The 26,744-nt window shown below is 30.9% G+C and overlaps 3 protein-coding genes and 1 pseudogene across 3 annotated transcripts in view; 3 read left to right on the plus strand and 1 right to left on the minus strand.

Moving 5' to 3' along the window:
- LOC125858057 (heavy metal-associated isoprenylated plant protein 39) overlaps positions 1-26,744 on the plus strand; it is a 273,143-nt gene that overhangs the window by 6,465 nt on the left and 239,934 nt on the right. The window lies entirely within an intron of this gene.
- On the minus strand, positions 13,664-14,764 carry LOC125857606 (putative glucan endo-1,3-beta-glucosidase GVI). The gene is made up of 2 exons (XM_049537217.1): positions 14,710-14,764; positions 13,664-14,613 (listed from the first exon to the last, which is right to left on the minus strand). The coding sequence occupies exons 1-2, from the start codon at positions 14,762-14,764 to the stop codon at positions 13,664-13,666; spliced, it is 1,005 nt and encodes a 334-aa protein (XP_049393174.1).
- LOC125857607 (putative glucan endo-1,3-beta-glucosidase GVI) lies at positions 20,743-21,844 on the plus strand. The gene is made up of 2 exons (XM_049537218.1): positions 20,743-20,797; positions 20,886-21,844. Exons 1-2 carry the CDS (start codon positions 20,743-20,745, stop codon positions 21,842-21,844), a joined length of 1,014 nt encoding a protein of 337 aa, XP_049393175.1.
- LOC125858042 (hexose carrier protein HEX6-like) lies at positions 23,527-26,573 on the plus strand (annotated as a pseudogene).

Genomic DNA, 26,744 nt, shown 5'->3' on the forward strand with positions numbered 1-26,744 from the left:
AGTTGCAGGTGAAGGTGCAGTTGCCAATTAATCTATATTGTGATAATAAAGCTGCATTACAAATAGCAGCTAATCCCATGTATCATGAAAGAACAAAGCACATTGAGATTGACTGCCATTTTATAAGGGAAAAATTGCAGGAAGGGTTGGTAAGAACTAACTACATTGTGAGTAAGGAACAACCAGCAGATGTGTTTACCAAAGCTTTGGGTCGTCAACAACATGCTGCATTACTGGTCAAGTTAGGAATGAAAAACATTTTCCATTCTCAACTTGAGGGGGAGTGTAGAAATAAAGGAATAGTTAGCTGATAATTGTGTATAGATTAGTTAGTTAAGTTGTTATTAAGATTCCAATAAGAAGTTGACAGGTGGATAAGTTAGTTAGTAACTAACTTTGTAAATGTATTGTATATAAGTGGATCCATTATTGAAATAAAATGATATCATCATAACACAATTACTCTCTATTAGTTTCTTCTTCTCCTTCTATAAAGCTCATCAATGGTGGCCTAAGTGCAGATTTTATCAAATTGACTAGGGATAATTTTATTACAAATTTACTTTCGAATTAAGAAGTAGTTTTACAGTAAATAATTTTAAAATACCCAACTAAATCTTAATCAACGATGGTCTAAAAAAATCAATAATAATATAATATTCAGTGAAATTTTACGAGTAGGGCCAGGGTAAGGTAGAATGTACACAGATTTTACCACTATTTTGTAGAGGTAGAAAGAATATTTTCGAAAAACACTCGGCTCAAGTGCAACAAATCCAACAAAGAAGAAAGAGACGATAAAGAAAATATAACAAATAACAAGAAAATAATATAAAGTTTACCAGAAGGAAGACAAAAACAACAACTAAATAATGATGATCGAAGCACAATAATCAATATAATAAAATAAATTATTAAAAACAATAATAAATATAGGAAAAAGACTAATTTGTCATGCTTATTGTGTAGCCTACATTTTACCCTTTGATGGTCGGTTTTTCACTTAATTTATTGACAAAATTTAATAATTTTTTAATTTTATAGTTATGTTAATTATTTTATTTATATTAAATATAGGAAAAAGACTCCTCAATTTTGTTATTTAGAATTGACGTATTTTTTATTATAAAAATAGATCACATATATCTTTATCATTACAAAAGTGACTCATATATACACTTTAATCTAAAGGAAGTTAAAAAAAATAATATATTTTTTGATTTTTAATTTTAAAAAAGCTCAGGTAGGGACCTATATGATCCTTTTCACACATCATTTATATTTTTGACTTTTTTATGTTATCATTATTTGAATTTTTTGTTATTATTTTATTTATTTATTTCATTCTTTAGTGTAAAAATATGAGGAAAAAAGTGTGAATGAAAAAAAGAAAAAAAAGTATGAAAATTATTTTTGATATTAATTATTTTACGGATACATTGTAATTTATTTTTTCAATCCGTAAAAAAGAATTCTGGCATATATAATAAATTTTAAAAAAAGAGTTAGTGAAAAACTCGGCTAATAATTAAGGACCATCAATATAATAAATTCAAATTAGTCGTTAAATCAAATATCTAAAAAAAATAGGTGTGAGGAGCATCAAATGTATATAAATATTTTTTTTAATTTTATTTTTTTCACTTCCATTAGAGTTAAAAAATATATGTGATCATTTGTATAACCGTGGGAGTATATATGAACCATTTTGATAACAAAAAATATATTAACTTTAAATAGAAAAATTAAGATATATATATAGTGCCGGTCGGTAAGAATGAAAAAATAGACACGGGAGGATAATTTAGATTAACAAAATTACAAAAATATTGTGCCGGAACTAGAGTGTATTTAGTATATGGTTTCAGTTGAATTCAATAATTTTTATTTAAATTTTATATTTAATACATCAAATATGTATAGATTATTAATTTTAAATATGATAACTTAAAATTTTAAAATCTTCAATTTATAAACTTTAAATCTTAAGTTCACGTCTAAAAAAAAAAAGATTTCTAATGTACCTCCTTTTCAAGTAGATCATGGCATTTTGTCCTCGCAAAAGTGTGCCTAATCGCAAACTCTCCTAACTAGTGCATCAATGATGAAGTTATACAAAATAGTATTATTTCTCCTATTTTAATTTATGTGATAACTTTTTTAATCAATTTTAAAAAGTGATATTTCTATATTTATTAATATTTAACTTTAAATTTTTTATTTTTACTGCCACAAAAAAATCTATAATTTATTTTAGCCAGAAATTTCAAAAACATTACTTTTATTCTTTAAAGTATAGTGTCGATGATCAAGTATCTTCATATAAATTGAAACAAAAAAGTAGTATATCGTATAAATTCAATACAATAAATAGCTTACTTCCTCTGTCTCAATTTATATGATACTTTTCGTTTTTTGAGAGTCAAACAATTTAAGTTTGACCAAAATTTGAGCGTGGCATCTTCAATTTTTTTGAAATGAAATTTATATATTTGTAAACTATGTAAAGAGTACTATAAGTCATAATAATTGACAATTCAAAATAATTAAAAGATATATGAAAAATTTACAATCAAAGATAAATTTGTTTGAATCTCAAAATCTAAAAAGTGTCACATAAAAATTGAGACGAAGAAGTAATAATTTCAATAAAGTGTGCACTTTCAAATAACACAAGATCACAAATGCAAGCTAGTGGAAATCCACTCTCACCATTAAGCCAATTTTTTTGTATATGAAAAAGTAACTACTCTATATTTACCTATATGGTCTAATGATGACCAGTACTCTCCGGCCTATGATGCCGCAATATTTTGATATTGGACTATGTCAACTATTTTCAAAATTTTAAGTGTTGAAAAATAGTGAATGAAGGGGGATTAATTTGAATACTGTTCTGTCACGTCAAGATATACGATGCACTTTTTGTCTCCCATTCCAATCAATTTAGATATTTAGGATTTTTTTTATTTTTTTATTGTAGGTACTTTATTGGTGAAAATTAGAGATATTAAATGAATGAGTTGAATTTAATTTGAGAGGTATATTTGATTGAGTTAATAATTCAGCGAGTTATATATTGATCTGCTCAAAAGCTATTTTAGGATGAAATTAATGGATTAAAATGCTGGCCATAACCCAATTTCCTACAATTCCTACTAAGTTTTATTGTTCTTTTATTAGTTTTTAGTACCTAATGATTTTTTTTGTATTTTATTATGACTATATACAATATATTAAATGAAAAAAATAATCTTTTTAATAAGTTGTGTTAATAAATGAACTGTTCAATAACCCATTAAATTTGAATGAATTGAATTTGATTGTGTCATCTATAGCGAAAACAGAACGAATGGTATTATTGTTAAAACCAATAGGTCTACTGAGAAGGAGTGTAATGAAATCGATATAGGATTAATTCTTTAATTTTTAATCATAATTTTTGAGCCCGTTAGAAAAGGGAATTTTGTTTTGGAAAAATTACGCGGTTAAATAAATTTATACTATTTAATTAGTTATTATAGCTACAGTTTGTTATAATTACCACTCGTGACTAACATTAACCATTAATTACGTGGACTGACTTCGAGTTTGTATAATTAGCCACACTTGTATAATTCGCCACATTTGTATAATTCGCAACTAATAATTCTTCGTTTGATTTGTATTTGTATACGATGATTTGTATTTGTATATGACGATGATTTCCTTTCGTTTTTCAGTTTTATCACCATATATATTCAATCTTTTTGTATATAACTTTTTAAAGTTTGTATAAAACGTGTAGTTTTTGGATTTTGTATGATATAATTTATATAATGTAATTTGTATAATATAATTTGTATAATTGTTTAAAGTTCATATGTTTATGTTTGTATCAATTCGTTATTTTGAGTTTATATTTGTATAATTCCAGACTTTATATTACTCAATTATACAAACGTACCCACGAATTATATGAACAAGATGCGAATTTTACAAATTATTGGCCTCCCTCGCTCATCTCTCTCCTCCCTCTCCCAGTCTCGCCCCTCTCTCCTCCCTCTCCCAATCTCGCTCGCCAGATATACACATACATATGTATATCCGTTACATATATACAATTATCTAACCGATATACATATACAATTCATCTCTCTGCCCTCTCTCACTCGTCTCTCTCCTCCCTCTCCCAATCTCGCTCACCACTCTCGTCCCTATAACATGTAGCTACAATTGTAATTAACAAATCATAACTATGGAGTGTAATTAAGCTATATTGAGTGACTATATGTGAAAATTTTCCTATTATTTTTATAAAGAGCATTTTCGTTTAATGCTCCTTACTTAGCCTAAATCCGAATTAATCAAGTTTAAAGTAAGTATCGAACATCGAGTAAAAGAAAAAAAAGCCTATTATAAGTAAAAGATAAAATAAGCTAGATATGTGATTCATAAACCCTTGCATGTCTAAATCATAATTTTGTTGAATAATTAGAACTAATTTAACGTTATTATTATTAGATTGATGGACTTTTGTTCTTCCCTTTTCTTGATTGGACTTTATAGATCTCACAGTTTCTCAATTATTATTATTGGGTCGAATTCTGTCCCCATTAGATAGCAAAGCCCAAAATAGCAACTTATTGAACTTAATAAGAGATTCTATTACTCACCTGTCCTTAATTGCTTGTCTATTTTTCTTTTTATAGTTATGCTTAATTATTTGTTCATTTTGATAAATTAAGAAAAAATATTGTTTTTTTTAACCTATTATACCCTCAATTAAATGACTAATTACTTTGAAAAATGTAGAACTTTTCATCCACTTCATAATTAATAGGGGTAAAATGGTAAACTCACTATGCCATTAATTGTTTTCTTAATAGGTGTGTCAATTCAAAAATAGACAAGTAATTAGGGATAGATGTAACTTTTTAAAAGTCAATGCTGGAGATATAATGACTATGATCGCAAATACCACTTTACCTAACAGCAATCTTATATAGGGACTCTAAAGTCTAATCCTACAATTTTTTTGCTTACTAGTGATAATATTGTAGTAATATATTATGTGATATAGTCAAACATTTATAGTCTCCTATAAAAGCATAAAATGCAATAAAGTAATAAGAAAAAGTTCACGTCTAATATCATTATTTAAGCAAAGTATAGGTATTTTCAGTTTTAATATATTTTTTTCGTCAGTTTAAAAAAACTCAATACTACTTTTTATTTTATTTATAGAAAGTGATAAGGTTCAATTATATCAACAAGGGTCAATAGATCTAAAAAAAAAAAATAATGTATTTTTAAGAACTCAGAAAGGGATGGCGGGGCGGGGCGGGACGGGTTGAGCTTAACCCATAAAATTTTTAATCCACTCCACTCCGTCTCGCATAACAACTTTTTACATTTTCAACCCACCCCACTCCACATAGACCCACCCCGCATGAACCCGCTCTGTATAATTTTTTTAATATTTTCTTTTTTTAGATAAGTTTGATACTAAAAATAAATTTATTTTTTCATTAAGTTGTATTAGTTTAATAGGATAGTAACTTAAAAAGTTATTTTTTAGAGGTCAATTTCTCATTGAACCATTTTCATTTACTATCTTGAATATTTTAGTAGTTTTTAAGAAATTATCTTACAATGTTCTATCACTCTTATAACACATGAAAAGTTAAAATTAAGTTTGAACCCATACAAAATCACATATACCCACAACTCGCCCCGCCCCGGCCCGGCCCGCACAGTCTTAAATCCACCCGCCCCACGTCCGTCGCGCCGCCCCATTGCCATCCCTAAACTCAGGAACAAGTCAGTGTACGGAGACAAGGAAAATAACCAAATTGACACAAAAACTACATATTTTAGGCTTTAGCATAAACACAAAGAAGAAGAGGCTTCCCTCTACTTCTTTTCTTGTTTTATTTAAATATTTTATATTAGTAGTATATTAATTTGTACATCATCATAAAGTATATTATAAACATTGTGATAATCATATAGAGTATGTTTTGATTCTTTCACGTTCTTATTTCTTACATGTTTACTAGAAGTAATAGAAGTGTTTGATCTCAATAAAATTTGTAAAGTTACGTTAAACCATATAAGTCACTCTTATTTGTGATTATTCTCTTTTGAGGTTCTTTTATTATCAATAAAAAGGTCAATCCAAATAAATATCTGAATAGTTTAATGTTCACTTAAAAATACATTCAAATGCAATTTAATATTTTAGATAGATATTTCTTTTAACTTTAATTTCAAATATATATTAAATCTCAATTAACTCATGCTCAAATACCTACTAAATAATCCAATGTGAATAGAGGTAGGACAAATTAGAGAGATAGAGAGTAGGTGTAGTTCCAAAAAATGGAGAGAACACAAAATGGATAGCCCATTTCTAGAAGCCAATCAATTGGGCTAAAGTGATAAACTATTGGAACAAAAATATAAATGCATGCATGTTTATGTATTGAGGTACCTAAATTGAGTTATTATTTGATAGCTGATTAGAATTACGTAGCCATTGATAATATAATTATTAGTTATGCAGGTATATAATTTATGATTTTTTGTAAGGGTGTCCATAAATTGTACTAAAAGTAACAAAAAATTTTTTAAAAAAATGAAAAAAAGTTGTTCCTAGTGAGATACAAACACATGAGCACAAACTCATCCAATGCGCCTTGGATCCCTAGGCTACAATAGTTTGTTGTATCAAGGATGTCCAAAATATGTGATTTAATCACTTCGTGTACCATTATACCTATATATACGATATATTTTTTCCGATGAAGGGTGTCCAATTGAACAACCTCACTACCATATAGCTACGCCTCTGATTTTTTGCCCTGCATAAGATAAATAAAAATTTCCTCACTAACTTATACATGTATTAATTATGCGAATTTTTGAATTACAAATCAAATATTATATTGATTGATACATGTTTAACTTTACTTTCTAACTAGCTACCAAACGTTGTATAACTTATACAAAAATTAATTCATAAAAAAGTTTGTCTTTCTACGAGTTGCCAAACAACTCCTAAGTGACCTATGTGCATATATCAGCATATACCATCCACATTTCTAGATAAAAAAAAAATGAATAAAATTAGCTGACTTTCTTTTAACAAATACAAAAATTGTGGGTCAGACACAAATAATTATGATATGAGAGATCGTATATCATAGATATGAACTTGTCGAAGCCCATAATATAGTGAGTTCGACATGTGTTTTTGACCATACGAGTTATCCATCGGTGCGAACTTCACTAATTTGATTACTTTAAATAACGTTATGTATGATTGCAAAACATTTTTTATTAAGAGTCTTTTTACTGCTCAATCATTCATTCATACACAATTCTTAATGATACACTTCACAAGATTTTTTGTTTTTTTTATGTGCGTGTGCAAATAATATTTACTTAATATAATATATAGGAGGATAGATACTATACGAAAATAATAGAATAAACATTTCACAATAAGGAGCAAAGCACTAAAATACATCATGGAAACTATCAACTAATACCCAAAGGCGAAGTTAAAGTGTTGAGTTGACTATAGACTCAATCAAACTCAATACTTTTAATTCAAAACTTATATTTATCGTAAAATAATTATAATTTAAAATTCATAAAGTTTTCGTTTCTGATTCTCAACTAACTTCATAAGCCAATAAAGAGCACTAGATACATGAACCCTGTGGACGTGGATTTGGTCTTAGCCAGTTTTGCTCATCAATTGCAGTCCACAAAGTTGTATATACGCACGTTCTAATGGCTAATATTATGCATATGGACTCTTATTGCAACAGTCCACATCATGTCCCAACTTATCATATTGTTTAATTTCTCTCTTTTATGGATGTGTTTGAACAGATTTTTTCACACAAAGTAACAAAAATAATTTTTAGCAGAAATAAATATATATTAATAAAAAAAATATTAAAGTTTTTAACGATATTAATTAATTACCATTGGATTCATTGTTGCAATAGGCTTTATGAACATTTATAAATAATGCTAAATTGCTGCTATAAATGTAATTGAACTATTATCGTTAATTAATTATCGTCGAACATCATTTCTCAGGTAGTGACTTGCTAATCCAATTTCGTCAATTTTTTTGGTGAAAGTTAGATCTTATTACCTCTTCATTCAGTCCTAATTATATTGATTTCGTGTGACACATGTTTGTTTGTGTATGATAGTTAGGTTGACCAATTTTAAGAGTTAACTCGAATAAATTAATTTATTTAAAATTAAAATCTGGATAGTTACTCAATTGGTTGAAGCTACAAAACAAAATAACAAAGTATACATATCAAATGTTGTCAAATTAAAATTTATTTGATTTTTTATTTTGACTTTGGAGAACTGAAAATAGATAAACATTACTTTCTGATAGTGATTTCTTTTTTTGTTTTCCTTGTGAAACTTTTTCAATTAATTAAGGATAGTCATCTTTCCTCCATTAAAAATTTCATTTTGTCTTCATTAACACCGTCATTCTGGCATGCAGCTGTGTCTATGCGTTTGACATATATATGTTTTATAGGAAGGAAAATATTATTTTTTAGAGAATGTTTTTCAATTTTCTCATGTTTTATTGTCTTAAATACTTTGAAAAATGTTTTTCAAATTACTTATTTTCCTCAAGTTTAAGGAAAATGACTTATCTCTAAAAAGTGATGATAATATTTTCTAAAACTCTTTTTCAACCTTACACCTCAACTTTTCATCCCAACTCGAGTCTTGGATACCGATTCCCAATACAAATCCTAAATTTGACTTTTGATTCTCAATTCACGACCTAACTTTCGACCTTAATTCGAGACCCAATTCTCAGATCAGATCGAAGTTAGATCCTGATTTGGATGTCGGGTTCCATGTCAAAATTTGAGGGTGGATCCTGAATCGGTTGTCAAGTCCCGAGTTAGGTGTCAGAATGAAATTCTGTGTTGAGTGTCCGAGTCAGATTTTAAGTTGAAAGTTGAAATCAGATCCCAAATCAAGTGTCGGCATCAAATTTCAAGTCGGGGTCGGGTGTAGAAGTAGGGTGTTAGGGTTGGATACTCATTCGGATGTTGAATCTCGAATCAAGTGTTAGGATCAGATTATGGTTCGATAGTCGGATCGTAGATCAGGTCTTAGAGTCTGGTAGGGTCAGATCTCGATTCAGGTATAGAGGTCGACTGTCGGGTGCCAGAGTCAAATTCCGATTCAGAAGTCAGGTATCGGGATCAAGTCCAAGTTTGGAAGTCAGGTCTCATGGCCTCCTCCAGTTTGGAAGTTAGTTCTAAGGTCTGAGTTAGGTGTTAGGGTCGAGTCCTGGCTCGAAACAATTGAGTCCCGATTTGGAGGGTTGGGGTCGGGTCCAGAGTCGGGTGTTGGGATTGGATTCTGGATTAGTCACGGGGTCCTCTATTGTTATCGGGGTCAAATTCGAGTCTAATTCAAATATTTGGTCTCAGGTCGGGAGTCGTAGTCAAATCTTGGGTTGGCTGTCGCGATTGGATTCCAAGTCAATTATTGTAGTTGTGTCCAAATTCGGTGTTGGGATTGGAGTTTGGTCCAGTTTAATGTCAGATTCCACTCATCAACCAAACATGAAAAAGTAAGTTAAAAATCAACTTATTTTTCAAGAATACATTTTTCATGAAAAAAATTCCCTTCATGCTAAACACATTAGCCTAGAAAAGGACTTTACTTGATGAGACTTATACAAAGTTAATTGCTCTGTTTCTGTCACAACCCAAGGATACCCCTTAGATGTAACAAGGCGTACTAGACCCTGAGAGGCCTCATACAAGCAACTTACCCTTCATAACATAAGATAATAGAAATTACGAGATTTTTAAAACATTTCAACACAATCAAAGTCATTATAAAACGAAGCGGAAGTCTAATACACTTTCTCTTAGACCATCTAAAACAATAGAATCTTTCCTCCATTAAAAATTTCATTTTGTATTCATTAACATCGTCATTCTGGCAGCTGTGTCTATGCGTTTGACATATATGTTTTATAGGAAGGAAAATATTATTTTTTAGAGAATGTTTTTCAATCTCATGTTTGATTGACTTAAATACTTTGGAAAATGTTTTGCAAATTACTTATTTTCCTCAAGTTTAAAGAAAATGACGTATCTCTAAAAAGTGATGATAATATTTTCTAAAATTCTTTTTCAACCTTACACCTCAACTTTTCATCCTAACTCAAGTCTTGGATACCACTTTCCAATACTAATCCTAAATTTGACTTTTGATTCTCAATTCAAGACCAAACTTTTGTCCTCAATTCGAGACCCAATTCTCAGATCAGATCAGAGTTTGATCCCGATTTGGAAGTCGGGTTCCATGTCTAAATTCGAGGTTGGATCCCGAGTTGGTTGTCGGGTCCCGAGTTAGGTGTCAGAATGGAATTCTGTGTCGAGTGTCAGAGTCAGATTTTGAGTTTAAAGTTGAAATCTGATCCCAAATCAAGTGTCGGGTTCAAATTTCAAGTCGAGGTCGGGTGTAGAAGTAGGGTGTTGGGGTTGGATACTCATTCGGATGTCGAATCTCGAATCAAGTGTTAGGATCAAATTCTGGTTTGAAAGTCGGATCCTAGATCAGGTCTTAGAGTCTGGTGTCAGATGTCAGGGTCAGATCTCGATTCAGGTATAAAGGTCGACTATCGGGTGCCAGAGTCAAATTTCGATTCAGAAGTCAGGTGTCGAGATCGAATCCAAGTTCGGAAGTCGGGTCTCATGGTCGCCTCCAGTTTGGAAGTTAGGTTTAAGGTCTGAGTCGGGTGTTGGGGTCAGGTCCTGGCTCGAAACTATTGAGTCCTGATTTGGAGGGTTGGGGTCGGCATAGTCGGGTGTTGGGATTGGCATCTGGATCAGTCACGTGGTCGGATGTTGATATCGGGGTGTCAAATTCGAGTCTATTTCAAATATTTGGTCTCAGGTCGGGAGTCGTACTTGGGTTGGTTGTCGCGATTGGATTCCAGGTCAATTATTGTAGTTGTGTCCAAGTTCGGTGTTGGGATTGGAGTTGGGTCCAGTTTAATGTTAGATTCCACTCATCAACCAAACATGAAAGAGTAAGTTGAAAACAAACTTTTTTTCATGAAAAAATTTTCCTTCATACTAAACATACTAGCCTAGAAAAGGACTTTACTTAATGAGCCTTATACAAAGTTAATTGCTCCATTTCAATTTAAGTGATAATGTTTAATTGGACACTATTTTTTTAAAAAAAAAAATTGATTAAACAATATTGGCTATAAATATTTATGCGAATACATATGATCTTATCAAGGATAAAATTTTTTAAAAAAAAAGAATTATTATAAATTGAAAAATGTAACATATTCTTTTTCCTTTTTCACTAATTGAGAAGAGAATCCTAACCTATATCTTATTGGGAGTCTAATATTTTGTTCATAACTTTTGCATCAAATATTTGAAAAAGTATCTGCAATTTATTTCAAATAAGTGATTTTTTTATAATGTAGTCAATTATTTCAACTTCAAACTAGAAATATAAATTTTGAAGTTCAAAAAATATGTTTGAGATAAAAAAAAATTAAAAAAAATTTACTCTCAAAAGTTTAATTTTGTTTTATGTCCAAATTAACACACAATCTTAACTTCTAAATACCTTTGTTTTACTCAATATCAAATTCTATTATCTTTTTTGTTCAAATAATTAATTCGTGTAGAAACGACTACCTAAAGATTGTAAAGCAAGTTTGAGGAGTTTATTTCAAGTTTGCACTTACAAAATTCGAAACTTTTTTTTGTAAGTGAAGTTCATATCAAAACACACAACTAGTCTTCCGAGTACTTTTTTCTTTTAAAACTCCAACTTGGAGTATCAAAATACACAATTATTAAAAGAACTTTTTGAATGCTAGGGATATGCCTAGTAATAATATCTACTTTATGGGTAGATTATCCTTAAGGACGTACAATATTCTTGACAAGCTTTAAGCTAAATTCTATTATTCATAAGAAAAAAGGGAAAAATGATAAATATACTCTCAAACTATCATAAATGGTATGATACATGAGTCATAATCTTATCCACTGACCCGACATTTATTAAATATCGGATCAACGGATAAGATTGCGCCACGTGTCCCTATTTAGTCTTCCGTTAAAGTGAAGGGCATATATGCTCTAGTTTTTAGACGTCAAGGGCACCAATGTCCTAAAAATATGACGGAGGGTATCTGCATGCCATCTACAATAGTTCGGGGGTATATTTGTCCCTTTTCCGTATGAAAAAATATTTTTTCTAACAAGAAGCAAGTGCTTGTAAGTTCTAGGTTGATAATTACTCTTAAATCGGTATAATTTAATTTGCTAATGTGGTTCAAATATACGCAGTTTGAGATGACCTACTAATTCATAAGATTGCTTATTAAACATGATTAACGATAATGATAGGAAACAAATAACAATGAAACAATTGACGATATGAAAGCAATTAAATAGATTAGGCTTGTTCTCAGGTATGGTTATCCAACAACGTTATCAGAAAAGCAAGAACCAATAATCAGAGGCGAAGCCAAGATTAAGAGTTTGAGAGTTCTAAATTTCGTTAATAACGGTCAATCAATTTTGTTAGGAATTCACAAATTAATATACATATATTTAATTAATTTTCTAATACAAATATAGGTTCTACGGAAAAGCTATTGAGTTCGTCGTCCAACCCATGAACCCCACCTAGCTCCGCCTTTGACAATAATAGTGAACTTAAAACGGATGATTATTCATTGAGTTATGTCCAAGAAGTGAAAAAATATTTCATTTCTTTACCGGAAAACATATGAAAAGACCTATAGTACCAATGAAGTGCTGTGATTACCCTCATATCCTCATAAATCATCTACTACTCTGTTAGTATACATAGAAAACTTAAAGTGGAATGTCAAGATTCTCCCTTTTCAGTACTAGAAATACCATTTATTTATTTTTACCTTTAAAAAAATAATGTAACGACATTAACCAAATCGAATGAAAATCGAAAAGAAAAAACTGAATGATCTTAAAAAAACAAACAAGCAATTAGGAATGAACAAAATTTCATAGCTAAATAATAAAAAAATCATGATAATTCTATTTAGCTATGGATTAGCTAGGGACAAATTATATGAAAATACAATTAGGTAATAAGAGATAATTCCCTACAGATCAGCTAAAAGTTATTAATAAATTTCACAGCTAATTTCAAGTTTTTTTAACAATGGATTATGATGATTTCAAAAAGTTAAATTTTAATTGTCATACTCAAAAAAATATATAAAATTATACTTCTTTTGAAATAATCGACTAAATCAAACAATTTACATCCTAATCAAAGCTAATATATGGAAGATCAAAAGTTTAGCTAAAGTTTCTTCTTCTTTTTCTCTCTCCTTGACAATCATTTGTGGATCAAAATTTCTTCTCAATGGATCAAATATCATGGCCAAGAAGAGGTATCAAAGCATGAGGTAAAAATCATAATTAGGAAGCTCAAATAAAATATGTTCGAAATGCATACATATATCATTTTCCAATAAATTTTAAACGGATTTACATAACAAAATCAGGAAAACACAACATTTTCCTCGATTCAGCGGGATATATCCATGCTATATATACACACATGAATTATTCTAGGGTATTAAGTTGACATGGTAAACCTCATTCATATCAGGATAAAATAAACCAAAATTTTCTTCTACACCAGCAGACTTTTGATTCTCATTAAAGAGAGCGAAAATATACGTCTCCAAAGCTTTTCCGGGCCTCCTAGGAGTTCCTTGTCCAGATGAAACATGTGAAATCAAATTATTCACATATGTTTGAGCATTCCCAATAGTTGCATAAACATCGCCAGCAGTTGGCCATCCTGTTTCCGCAACCACAACTTCCACCGTAGTTTCTCCAACTTTCTCCAATGCAGCATACAGAGAATCCACCATTGCATCAAACAAATTTTTGTATTGCAACGCCCCGTCAGTTACAATTGGAGCCGTATTTAGAAAAAGTGCATAGTCTAATTGAATTTGAGCAGAATTTCCAGAATAAGCAAAATAAGGATAGACATTAGCTAGTAACGGATAATATTTTGCAGCTAAAAATTGTGCAATGGGCTGTAGAAATTGAACGGCCTCCTCGGAGAACGCGCCGTTTGAAGGAGGATACGAGGTTGCTAAAACTTGTAACGATATTGTTGTTGTAACAGGTATGTAATAACCAGAGGCTCTAATTGCTGAGTCCAGATTCTGCATGGCTCCTAATACAAAACTTGCTAATGGACCTGGGATCACTTCATTACCTACTGAAATGTGTGTAAAATCAAGAAGAGAAGCATATGGAATAACGTTATTTTGTACCCAATTTGTTGCAAAAGTTGGATCACTTGCAAGTGCTTGTAAATCTTCATTTCGAGTACCAAGAATTACTGAAATGGCAGAATTCTCTAGTGCTTTTAACACGTCCGGGTTCGGGTCAAAAATTCGGATTTTTTGTATATTTTTGGATTTCAAGAAACTGATCACTTGTGCTGGTGGTGGTAGATTGTTACCCAGAAATCCATAGTTCACTCCAATTCCTTCAACACCTTTTTTTACCAAATAAAAAAATGTCAATATAATTAAACATGTGCTTATATAACAAAGTTATATATTAACGAGTTTAAGAAGTAAAGAGTACGTACCATAGCGTAAGGCCAGAGATGCAAAGACAAATAACAAGATGTTAATTGATTGCATGATTGATTAATTAAGATTTAAGAACTCTCTTGAGGATTAATATGAAGATGATTGACAAAGCATTAGGGTAGAATGTTTATACTTATAATGTGTGAATTTTTACTAATTTAAATGTTTTTCCTATAATGTTGGAATTTTACTTTAATCTTTTTGCCTTTTTTGCCCTGAGAAGGATGATTTTTATCTTATTTATTTTTTCCTATTTAGGTGTGAAAGTATTTGTATAAATTTTTAATGCATGTCCACGTAAGGACTGACTCCATATAGAATTAAAGTTAATTATATATTTTAATCATTGTTAATCCATTTATGATTAGCAGGAACTACAATTGATTTTTCCTAGTTTTTTTCTTTACCATATGTCCAAAAGTACATATTGAATTGTTTTATTGCGTTCACAATTAAACATATAATACTAGTATATAGTTATATTTACAGATAATTATATTAATGAAAAGTTAATTTTAGGACGCTGACGGTCGATAGACAAATTTTCTAAAAGCTAACAACTTATAAGGAGAAACACTAAATAATGGATAAGCTCAAATAACATTAAATTCAGTTTTTTTATTATCTATATACTAATCACTCCCACTTCTCTTATTTTGATTCCTTTATAATGTTGATTCCTTTAATATATTCATCATTAATGCAGAAAAATATTATAATATGATCAATTTACATTTTATAATCATTTAGTATTGAGTACATGCTGACTCTAAAATCGTCGAACGCTTCAAGCTATATTGGATTTCTAGATAAAGAGGGAGTGATCACCCATGAGGAAATGGGGATTGACCTAACTAGGTCAACCTCGAAAATCCTTCAGGTTTCGATCTTTAATTTTTTCTACTCTATAATTCATGACCGTGTTTCAAATCTACGCGACTTGTAAAGTGTCCAAATCGAAATACTTTCTCAGATTTTTTGTTCTGGCCACTTTGACATCAAACACCTATAAAACAATGTTCTAACATTAAACTTGAACAATTACGTCTTTAGATGGTTTTCATATGAAAAAAATATTTTTATCTTCATTCTGAAACCATGAAATTCTAAAATTTTGCTTTAGTAGATTTTTTTCATCCTTATACGCTTGCCCTAATTCTTTTCGAAATAGCTTCAACTTATTTTGATCATAATTCTTAAAATCATTCTTTAAACTCTATAATTCCATCCTTAATCCCATGATTTTTATTTTCTTTAATCTTTTATAGAATTTTACTTTTCTTCTTGAAGTCAACTAATAATTTGTATAACCATCAAAATGGGCTTAATCCATAAGACCAGCCCAACCCAATCCCAAACCGTTGAATGGGTGAGGCCGAGCTAGAAATTTTCTTCTCATTTAAGACCTGAGGATAGTAAACCCCACTCCTCATGCATCATGAGGCTGGCCTCTTCTGGCCCTTGAGTATGCATGCAATTAGTGTTTTAAAAGGCGATGGCGTGAGGCGAGACGTAAGCCCCGAGACACAGGTGTAGTCTTATGAATCTAGGGGGCATAGTCTCATGTGTATTAAATTTTATAATTTAATTACTAAGAAATTAAGTAAAAATAAAACTTTCAATTATTTTACAAATAAATTTTAATAAATAACCTATAATATATAGAAAAATATTATAATTTTTATTTGAGAAAGGTATTAATAACCTATATTAATAATGAAGAAAAAAAAGTATAACATTTACTATTNTTCAATTATTTTACAAATAAATTTTAATAAATAACCTATAATATATAGAAAAAATATTTTAATTTTTATTTGATAAAGGTATTAATAACCTATATTAATAATGAAGAAAAAAAAGTATAACATTTACTATTTGAGAAATATCGTTACACCAATAATAAAAAATATGATTTATAGCAAAAAAAGGGTAAAAAAAACTCCCAAGGCGTAGATTTTTACGCCTAGGACTTACGGTTTTATGCTTTGAGCTTACGGCCCAAATTCTAGGGCGTACGTCCTATGGATCTACGTCTTCAATTTGTGCCCCGAAACATTTTTGGTACGCCCCACCCCGAGACTCTCCCCAAAAACGTTTTTGAAAACACTCATGCAACTAATACAATTTTGTGTATATATTGTTTGAACAAATAAGAAAGTATATAGCGACTTGAAAATCATATTAATTAATCAATATTGTGATGAATTCGAGAAAGATATGTTCTTTACTTGCATAAATTTTTTGTACGCTCAGGCGTCAGATTTATGGGCTAATGCACATGAAAAATCAAGAAAGTTGAGTAATTTTTAAAAGTTGACTTGTAATTGCGAAAATATGTCTGAAAAAATGATGGGGACTGTACGTAATGCTTCCCAGCTCATTACGGAGGTCCTGATAAAGTTTTTTCAGAAATTATTTTTGGGTGCTTCGAGATGCCAGATTCATGGGCTAATATACACATAAAACCAAGAAAGTCGCGTAATTCCTAAAAGTGGGCTTGTAAATGTGAAAATATGCTTGAAAAACGATGGACTGTACGTAATGCTTTCCTAACTCATTACAGAGGTCCTCATAATTTAATTCAGATTTTTTTTGGGTGCTTCGAGGCGTAGATCCATGGGCTAATACACGCAAAAAATCAAGAAAGTCGTGTAGTTCCTAAATGTTTACTCATAATTGTGAAAATATGCCAGAAAAATATGGTGAGATTGTATGTAATGCTTCCCAACTCATTGCAGAGATTCTCACAAAGTTTTTTCAGATTTTTTTTAGGTGCTTTGAGGCGTTAGATCCATGGTCTAATACAGATAAAAAACTTAAAAAGTCGCGTAATTTTTAAAATTTGGCTCGTAAATGCGAAAATATGCCTGAAAAAATGGTGGGACTATACAGAATGCTTCCTCCATTCATTACGGAGGTCCTCGTAAAGTTTTTTTCAGAAAAAAAATTTTGGTGCTCGGTAACGCCAGATCCATGGGCTTATACACACGAAAAACAAAGAAAATCGCGTAATTTCTAAAAGTTGGCTCGTAAATGCGAAAATATGCCTAAAAATGGTAGGACTGTACGTAATGCTTCCCCAACTCATTACGGAGGTCTTTATAAAGTTTTTCTTAAAAAAGTTTTGGGTGCTCCGAGACACTAGATCCATGGGTTAACACACACAAAAAAACAAGAAAATCGCGTAATTCCTAAAAGTTGACTCATAAATGCAAAAATATTCCTGAAAAAATGGTGAGACCATACGTAATGCTTGCAACTCATTATGAGGGCCTCATAAAAAAATTTCTACATAAATGTTTGGGTCGCTAGAATCATGGGATATCAAGTTCATTTAGTAAATTTAGTATGTGTGTATACACCAAAAATACTAAAGTTGATGCTTTATCAAAGTTTTCAATATTTGCACTTTGCAGTATAACTAAAGTTATTTTGGAGAAAGTGTGACAACTTTAACTCTTCAAAGAAAATTAACTACGCATATAAAATCTAACATATTTGAAAAAAATAAACTTATTTTCGTTTAACATTAAAAAGTTTTTCTTCCTCCCAAATCTAACTATTGGAAAATTAGAGTATATTATGTAATATAGTTAGAATTGTGATTATTTTTAATCTGTGGCTACAGTTTCACAAAAATTTAAATTCAGAATTTGTTTAATTTGATTTTTGATTGTATAAATTCATAATTTGTATATGTTTACCCTAGCTATTTGTATACGATTTATGAAAAAATCATAATAAATTACCTTGTTTCTATATTGGCAAGCAAATACAAATGAAGTTATGAAAAATCCCTAAATGGATAAATGCAGAATTTGTATATAATTAGTTAATTACCATGTTTGTGTATTTGCAAACAAAATATACAAATTGTAGCCTCCATTTGTAGATATTCACCTTGTTTGTATATTCGCAAGCGATATATACAAACGGGTAAGTGAAATATACAAACTGCAACCTCCATATCAAACGGACCTATAGCTATAGAGCGCAATTACCAAAATTATAGCTATAGATCCTTATTATGTCATTATAATCTTTATTATTTCTGAATTTTCTCAATAACTATCTCATGGATTTTCTTTCTAAAAAATTGTAATGTTAGCCCATGGGGCAGCTTCGACCCGCTCAAGGCTTATTGGGTTAGCGTTTTGGAAGCCCTTTTAAATGAAGGGTTGAATTGGGCTGGGCCAACCGTTTAGATTTGAACTTTTAGCTATATGTTGTGTTGGTCTTTAATTTTTGTTCCTCAAAATAAATATTTTTTTCGTGGGGTTCTCATTATACTATGGAGATTTGAAAAACTTATTAGAAAAAAGGGTAATTTGTCCCTAACAAGTCTCTAATATGTTTCAAATCACACATTATACTTTTTACCATTTTATATCTATTTTATCATTTTATTAAGTATCATTCACTTCACAACATTAACATGACTTGTAATTAATATGATTGATATAAAAAAAGTACTACTATTTTCTTTATTATTTTTTAATCATGTGTAAATCAAATATGAACGAGTAAAAATGAATAGAGTAAATAAATAATTCTATTTGTACTTCTGGTCAATTACCAGGATCAACTTTGGAGATCCCACTAGTCATAACTCATAAATGGGTTTGGAATAATCAATGTAGATTTTACACGAATTTCATAGTATTAAGAGTTAATTACATTATTTTTAAAATTTGGTGGAATCCGTATACATTCAAAATGTCCCGATACATCGCGTCCGATTTTGGATATAACCCTCAATGTCCTGATACATCGAGTCTCTATTTCGTATACATCACTCAACATTCCTATACATTGCATACGTTCCGATGCATCGCATAAAGTGATGTATCCAACTAATACACCACGTAAAGTAACGTCCCGATACATCACATAAATTAATGTATCCGACTGATACATCACGCAATGTAACGTCCTAATACATCGTAAAGTGATGTATCATATCGATACATCACGTAAAGTGATTTATCCGACCAATACATCGCGTAAAGTAGGAATTTTTTGTATTTTTTCAAATGATAATTTTTTTAGAGAATATAGGAAAAATAAGTTGTGTATTTAAATAATTTTTCCATAATTAAGTAATTATATTAAAATAGGTAGTCAGTCCTTATTTATTGGCATGTACTTAATTATTATAACTAATACTCATGCCAAATAAGGCAACAAAAATAAATAAAGATCCACCATCTCATGCGAAAGAGGCAAAAATATATAAATACTCCCTCTGTTCGAATTTATTTGGTAAATATTTTTTTAATTAAATTCTTACTTTTATGTGTCATTTTTATTAAACTGAAAAAGGATTTTTTTTTCCTTCATATTTTTGTTTGGTAACTATAACTTTGTATAACTAGAAAAGAATATTGTATAAGTAAAGCAGACAACCCAAGAAGTTAAAGATGCTCGACTTCATGTTAGCACAACTTAGTCGCTGTGAAACGAAGGAAATAGGCTACATTGATCGTTCATCTCAACACCTAGTTCTAAATTATTAGAATGATTCAGCTCGGATAGAAATTCATAATTTGTCGCAGTTGCCCTGCGACTTTTGTGAGCAGATTGCCTCTACCATGAACGTCTTGAATTATACTTTTAGCGAGCTGTATTTCAGTCAATGTTTTTGAAAAATATAGTAAGTAAATATGCTTGTGAGCCTATCAATCAATAGGGATAAATAATAAATTCACTATATCAATTATTGTTTTCTTAATAGATGTATCAAGTCAAAATTTGACAAGTGAATTTGAAGGAAGGGAGTAAAATGAAAATCCACCATGTCATGCCAAAATAAAAGAAGGCAAGATAATTAAATAAAGATCCAGCTTTAATTGTAAAATATATAGTACTATGTTAATTTAGTACAAGGATTCACACATATAATTAAAAATATTTACTATCTTATTTAGTACACAGAGATTAATTCATCACACATATATATATGACCATTTCTCATAGTTTGTCAATCAAAACCAGAGACCTCTTTATATATTTATATTATATCAATTATGCAGCGTCTTTGCGTCTTGTTATTTGTCTTTGCTTGTGTAACTTTAAGCTCCGGTAAGTTTTCACTGATTAAACTAAAAATAGCCGGTATATATTATATGTATAATCATACTAATCCTGTTTTTTATTTTTTGCAAAAAAGGTGTTGATGGAATTGGTGTGAATTATGGACTTCTGGGAAACAATCTGCCACCACCAGCTCAGGTGATCAATCTATTGAAATCCAGAAACTTTCAAAAGATCCGAATTTTCGATCCGAACCCGGACGTGTTAAAAGCACTAGAAGGTTCGTGCATTTCGTTAATTCTTGGTGTTCGGAATGAAGATCTGCAACAACTTGCAAGTGATTTAACTTTTGCCACGAATTGGGTTAACACTAACGTTGTTCCACATGTTTCATTCGTAAATTTTGCATATATCTCCGCGGGTAATGAAGTAATACCCGGACAGTTAGCGACTTTTGTACTAGGAGCCATGCAAAATTTGGATATGGCGCTCAAAGCGCACAACATTAATATACCTGTAACGACAACAGTGTCACTACAGGTTTTAGGGACCTCGTATCCCCCATCGAATGGCTCATTCTCCGAGGATTCTATTCAATTTTTGCAACCAATTGCGCAATTTTTAGCTACAAAGCAATATCCGTTGCTGGCTGATGTGTATCCTTATTTTGCGTATGCTTCAAATCCTGATCAAATTCAGTTAGACTATGCACTTATTAAAAATACGGGCGCGATTGTTGTTGACGGAGATTTACGATACAACAACTTGTTTGATGCAATGGTGGATGCTCTGTATGCTGCGTTGGAGAAAGTTGGACAACCTGGTTTAGATGTTGTGGTTTCGGAAACAGGATGGCCGAGTGGTGGCGATGTTTATGCAACTATTGACAATGCTCATACCTATGTTAACAATTTGATTGCACATGTTGCATCGGGGAAAGGGACTCCTAGGAAGCCTGGAAAAGTTGTGGAGACGTATATTTTTGCTCTCTTTAATGAGAATCAAAAGCCTGTTGGTACTGAACAAAATTTTGGTTTATTTTACCCTAATATGACTGAAGTTTACCACGTTAATTTAACACCAATGAAGAATTAATGAGTATATTTAGCATAGACACCAACATCTTATTTGGTTACTCGGATTACATAATTTTCAATTTTATGATTCTATGTACTTGGAAACTTTGTATTAGCAAAGCATGCAATAATACCAGTATTTTCTATTGTTCCATTGATTTGTTTCTGTTTTTTTAGAAGTTCTTGATTAAATAGGCGATTATCACAATGATTATGACAAGGGCAGATTAAATAGGCGATTATCACTATGATTATGAGTCATAATTAATACTGGTATGTTGGACAAATGTAAATTGTCTTGAGATAAAAAAAATTAATACCGTCTTATTTTTGTTTGGTTATCTTAAAATAAGTTACTAGTAAGTTATTTTTGTCACTGTTAGAGGGTGAAATAATGCTACTATGATTAGTTATTCGGAGATAAAACAATGAAAATGACGAAAAAACCCTAAGGCTCTTCAAACTTTTTTTTTTACTAAATCAAATAAGCTGAAGAGTATTTTTGTAAAATGAAATATCTTAATAGCTCCAGAAAAGGAAATCAATTGTTTGGCGCTTATTTGTTGTTAATTATATAAATGAAAGAAGTCTTATGCTATAACAGAATACTAGAACATTTTTGGAAAGCAAAGCCATCAGTCATCACTATTCGTTGCCTTCTAATCAGCATGCCTGACTATACCAAATATCAACGGTGTGTTTGGCATGAAGAAAACTATTTTCCACGAACAATAATTTTTCAGAAAATGTTCTATTGAAAAATTAGTAGTTATTTTTACCCAATTTCTAATGTTCTCTAAGTAAATAAGAAAATATTATTAAAAGAATATTTATATGTCATCCAACAAAACGTTATAAAGATGGGTAGATATGAAGAGTGGGATTCGGTGATGGCGGGGGGATGGGATGATCAAGGACTGAGGGTTGGAGGGGTTGAGAAGAGACAATAAACTTGAAATGTCATTTATGCAATTTGTTTTCTATTTTTATTAGAGAAGTTATTTTCCGGTTGAAAAATATTTCTTGAAAATGTCCCTACCAAACACACTCTAATTGCACCAATAATGCTGGAAATATAATTAATAATCTCCAAGAACATAGTCTGTCCTAGAGATTACACAATGAGAATATCTTTTGTTTATTAGTTCACACAACAAATTATTTTATTTACTTTGGATAAATCATTTGATTAGGCACAAAGGACAATTCTTGAATAATCAACACACATATTTGATGCTGATCTCTAGCAGTCAAGTCAACTTGGACTGCTAAAACTCTTCAACCTTTTTCCTCTTTTGTCCTATGTTTACATTGTTATGGATATTTTACTATTAATGTGAATCATAAATATTTTTACTATTATTGTAAATCACAAGTAAAATAAATTTTACATGACTACTGTCCCCTGCCCCCCTTAACTCCCTTTAGTTCTTGTAAGTTTTCATGTTCACTTGAAAAAAGAAAATAAAAAACTATGGCAGGGGGATTAGCAGTAGTAGCAAATGATGGAGAAGAGTACCGTGGAAAACTGACATGTTTTGTAATATTAGCTTGTATGGGAGGTGTAAGTAATCTTTGGATATGATATTGGAATTTCAGGTTTGATTTTTCTGCATTTCCATAAGTTATATACAATCTATGACACATCTAGTAAAGGTTTCAATTGTCCAAGGGAAAACAAAGGAACACAAAAGAACAAGAAATTATGTTTCCTTTGCATGAATTATTACTGGGAGACTAAAGTAATAATTCACGTCAAGTTTAGAGGTGTTTTCAATACTTATCTCTACTGTGAATCAATTGATCTATTCTATTTCACTAACACAAGCTTTGAATGATGTGAAGGTGGAGTAACATCTATGGAGCTTTTTCTGAAAAAGTTTTTTCATGATGTGTACATTAAGATGAAAGAAGACAAAGAACTTAGTAATTACTGCAAAGTTGATAGTGAATTGTTGACATCATTCACATCATTTCTTTATGTGGCTGGTCTTTTTACTACTTTTGTTGCCTCATCAGTCACTAGAGCGTATGGTCGCAAGGCATCAATCCTTCTTGGAGGAGCTAACTTCCTTGCTGGTGCAGCCTTTGGTGGAGCTGCTTCTAATATCTATATGCTTATAATTGGTAGAGTTTTACTAGGTGTTGGTGTTGGTTTTGCAAATCAGGTAAAAAAATACTCATTTCCTTGTTTGGAAATGCTTTATACTCCGTGTTTTTACTCTAAATGAGATGCTCTCATAATCATAGAAATGTCATGACATGTTGAACCACAAATTCTAACGATATGTGTGATATGTTAATAAAGTCTTTCATTTTTCAACTCTGTATCTAGTCTAACACTATCACTTAAAGTGAAATGAAAGCAATACTTCTCAACTAGTAGACACACATCCTATATTTTCACTCTTGTAAAGAAAAAGAGTTGTTCGCAAAACGCACGTCCTATATTTTCTCGCTTCTAATTAATGAGTTGCAATCACGTCCGTTTACAACTCAACAACATAAATATCACATAAATTCGGTTAATGGTCAAATGAGTTTAAAATATTGTGTTCTAATAGGTTTAAGAATTCAGTTGACAAAGTGACGAGTAAGAGGGTACAATTGACAAACAGAGTCAAATACAGAAGTAATATCTAATTCATACATAAGAACCCAAACATATATATAATTGAAAAAAACTAGACTAATAAAATCGTAATTTAAACGGTTTGTAGACGGTAGTAAAAGTTTAAATATTGATGATCCAAATATATAGTATATAGATTGAGTATATACATAAAGATCTTGTAATTTTTAATTTCTTGGACATAATTTTTAAATTGTAACATAGAACAAATAAAATTCCAAAAAAGAATTGAATAAAACCCCAAGAAAAAAAAGCAAAATCATTAATTATAAGTCGTGAATAAAAAACTTCACATGATGAGAAATGAAACTGCTTTCATTAAAATTCTCGTAGAATTGAAAATGAAGTTTTTCATCTTATACAGGCCCGATCATGAATTAGTAACTGCTTCTAATTTCCAAACAAAAAATAACAATTGTGTTGAACTTTCCATTTTTGGAATAGTTATGGAATCACAGTTCTAACGATATGTTTGATATGTGCATCAAGTCTTTCATTTTTAAATTTTGTATCTAGTCTAACACTATCACTTAAAGTGAAATGAAAGCAGTACTTCTCAACTAGTAGACACACGTCCTATATTTTCACTCTTGTAAAGAAAAAGAGTTGTTCACAAAATGCAAATCAGGTAAACTATTACTCCATCTATTCCATTTAGTACATTCTAAAAAGAATTATACTTTTCCCTAACTAGAAATACTTCCACTTTTGAGATGCTCTAATAGTCATAGTCTCGTAGAAATGCAACATGTTTACGATGACAAGTTCTGAAGGTACTTTTGATATGTAGCAAAGTCTTTCGTTTTAAACTCTGTATCTAATCAAACACGAACATTTACAATGAAGTGGAAGCAATACTTCTCAACTAGTAGACAAACATCCTATATCTTCACTTTAGTAAATAAAACTAGAAGTTCTCTAAATGAAAACTCAAAGACTTCCCCTTTGACAAATTTACCATTCTTGTTCCATTTTGAAAGTAAACCAGCTCAATCAACTATCTATTCTAGCTAAAACCTAAGTTTGTTGTCACAAATTTGCAGGCTGTACCATTGTATCTGTCAGAAATGGCACCATCCAAGTAAAGAGGAGGATTCAATAATAGCTTTCAACTAAGTGTAGGCATTGGAGTTTTAATAGCAAACCTTATAAATTATGGCACTGAAAAGGTCAAAGTTGGTTGGGGATGGAGAGTGTCTCTTGCTATGGCTGCAGTCCCAGCATCCATTTTAACATTAGGCGCGTTGTTCCTCCCAACAGCTTGATTCAACGCACAAATGATCACGATCGAAAAGGTTAAAAGATTGCTGCAAAGAGTCAGAGGTACCGATGATGTACAAGCAGAACTTGATGATCTTATCTTTGCCAGTGAAATTTCAAAAACTATCAAACACCCTTTCGAGAACATATTACAAAGAAAAGACAGGCCTCAACTTGTCATGTCCGTGGCGATACCATTCTTCCAACAAGTCACAGGAATTATATAATGTGATTGCATTCTATGCTCACATCCTGTTCCGAACGATTGGACTAGGTGTAAGTGCATCTCTTTTAACTTCTGTTGTAACAGGAGCAGTGGGAATTGTCACAACAGGTTTGTCAATGCTGATTGTCGATAAAGTTGGCCGAAGAGGGCTGCTGATATTCGGAGGAATACAAATGTTTGTTACACAAATGATAGTAGGAGGATTAATGGGGGATAAGTTAGGGGATCATGGTGGATTGAGTAAAGGTTGGGCCTTGGTGATTTTGGTATTGATATGCACCTATGTAGCTGGTTTTGGTTTGTCATGGGGGCCATTAGGATGGTTAATTCCAAGTGAAATATTTCCATTGGAGATAAGATCAGTATTTCAGTATCAGTGAACTTTCTCTTCACTTTCTTCTTTTTTGGAGTTTGGGTGGCAATAATGACTGCATTTGTCTACTTCTTTTTGCCAGAGACCAAGAATTTGCCTATTGAGAAAATTGTAGGAGAAAATAATGAAGTTATCATCAAAGAAGAGGAAGGTTAAAGATAGTTATCATTAGCTCATCCTTGGAATCAATCAAAGAGAAGTGTACTTTCTGTATTTGTAAATTTATGGTTATGCTTATTGAAAACTGTATTTTGGATTTCTAAAAGTTTGTAAAATTTGTGGTTATGGTTACTTAGAAATGAGGTGTTTAGTAACTAACTCCCATTAAGGACTACATAATATTGATACGTCGTTCCAGAAAAAAATCTAATAAAGTATGTCTCATTGACATAATTGGATAAACTAGTACATAGTATGTTCAAAGTGTT

Source organism: Solanum stenotomum, chromosome 3, assembly GCF_019186545.1.
Source record: "Solanum stenotomum isolate F172 chromosome 3, ASM1918654v1, whole genome shotgun sequence".
NCBI classification, from domain to species: Eukaryota; Viridiplantae; Streptophyta; class Magnoliopsida; order Solanales; family Solanaceae; genus Solanum; species Solanum stenotomum.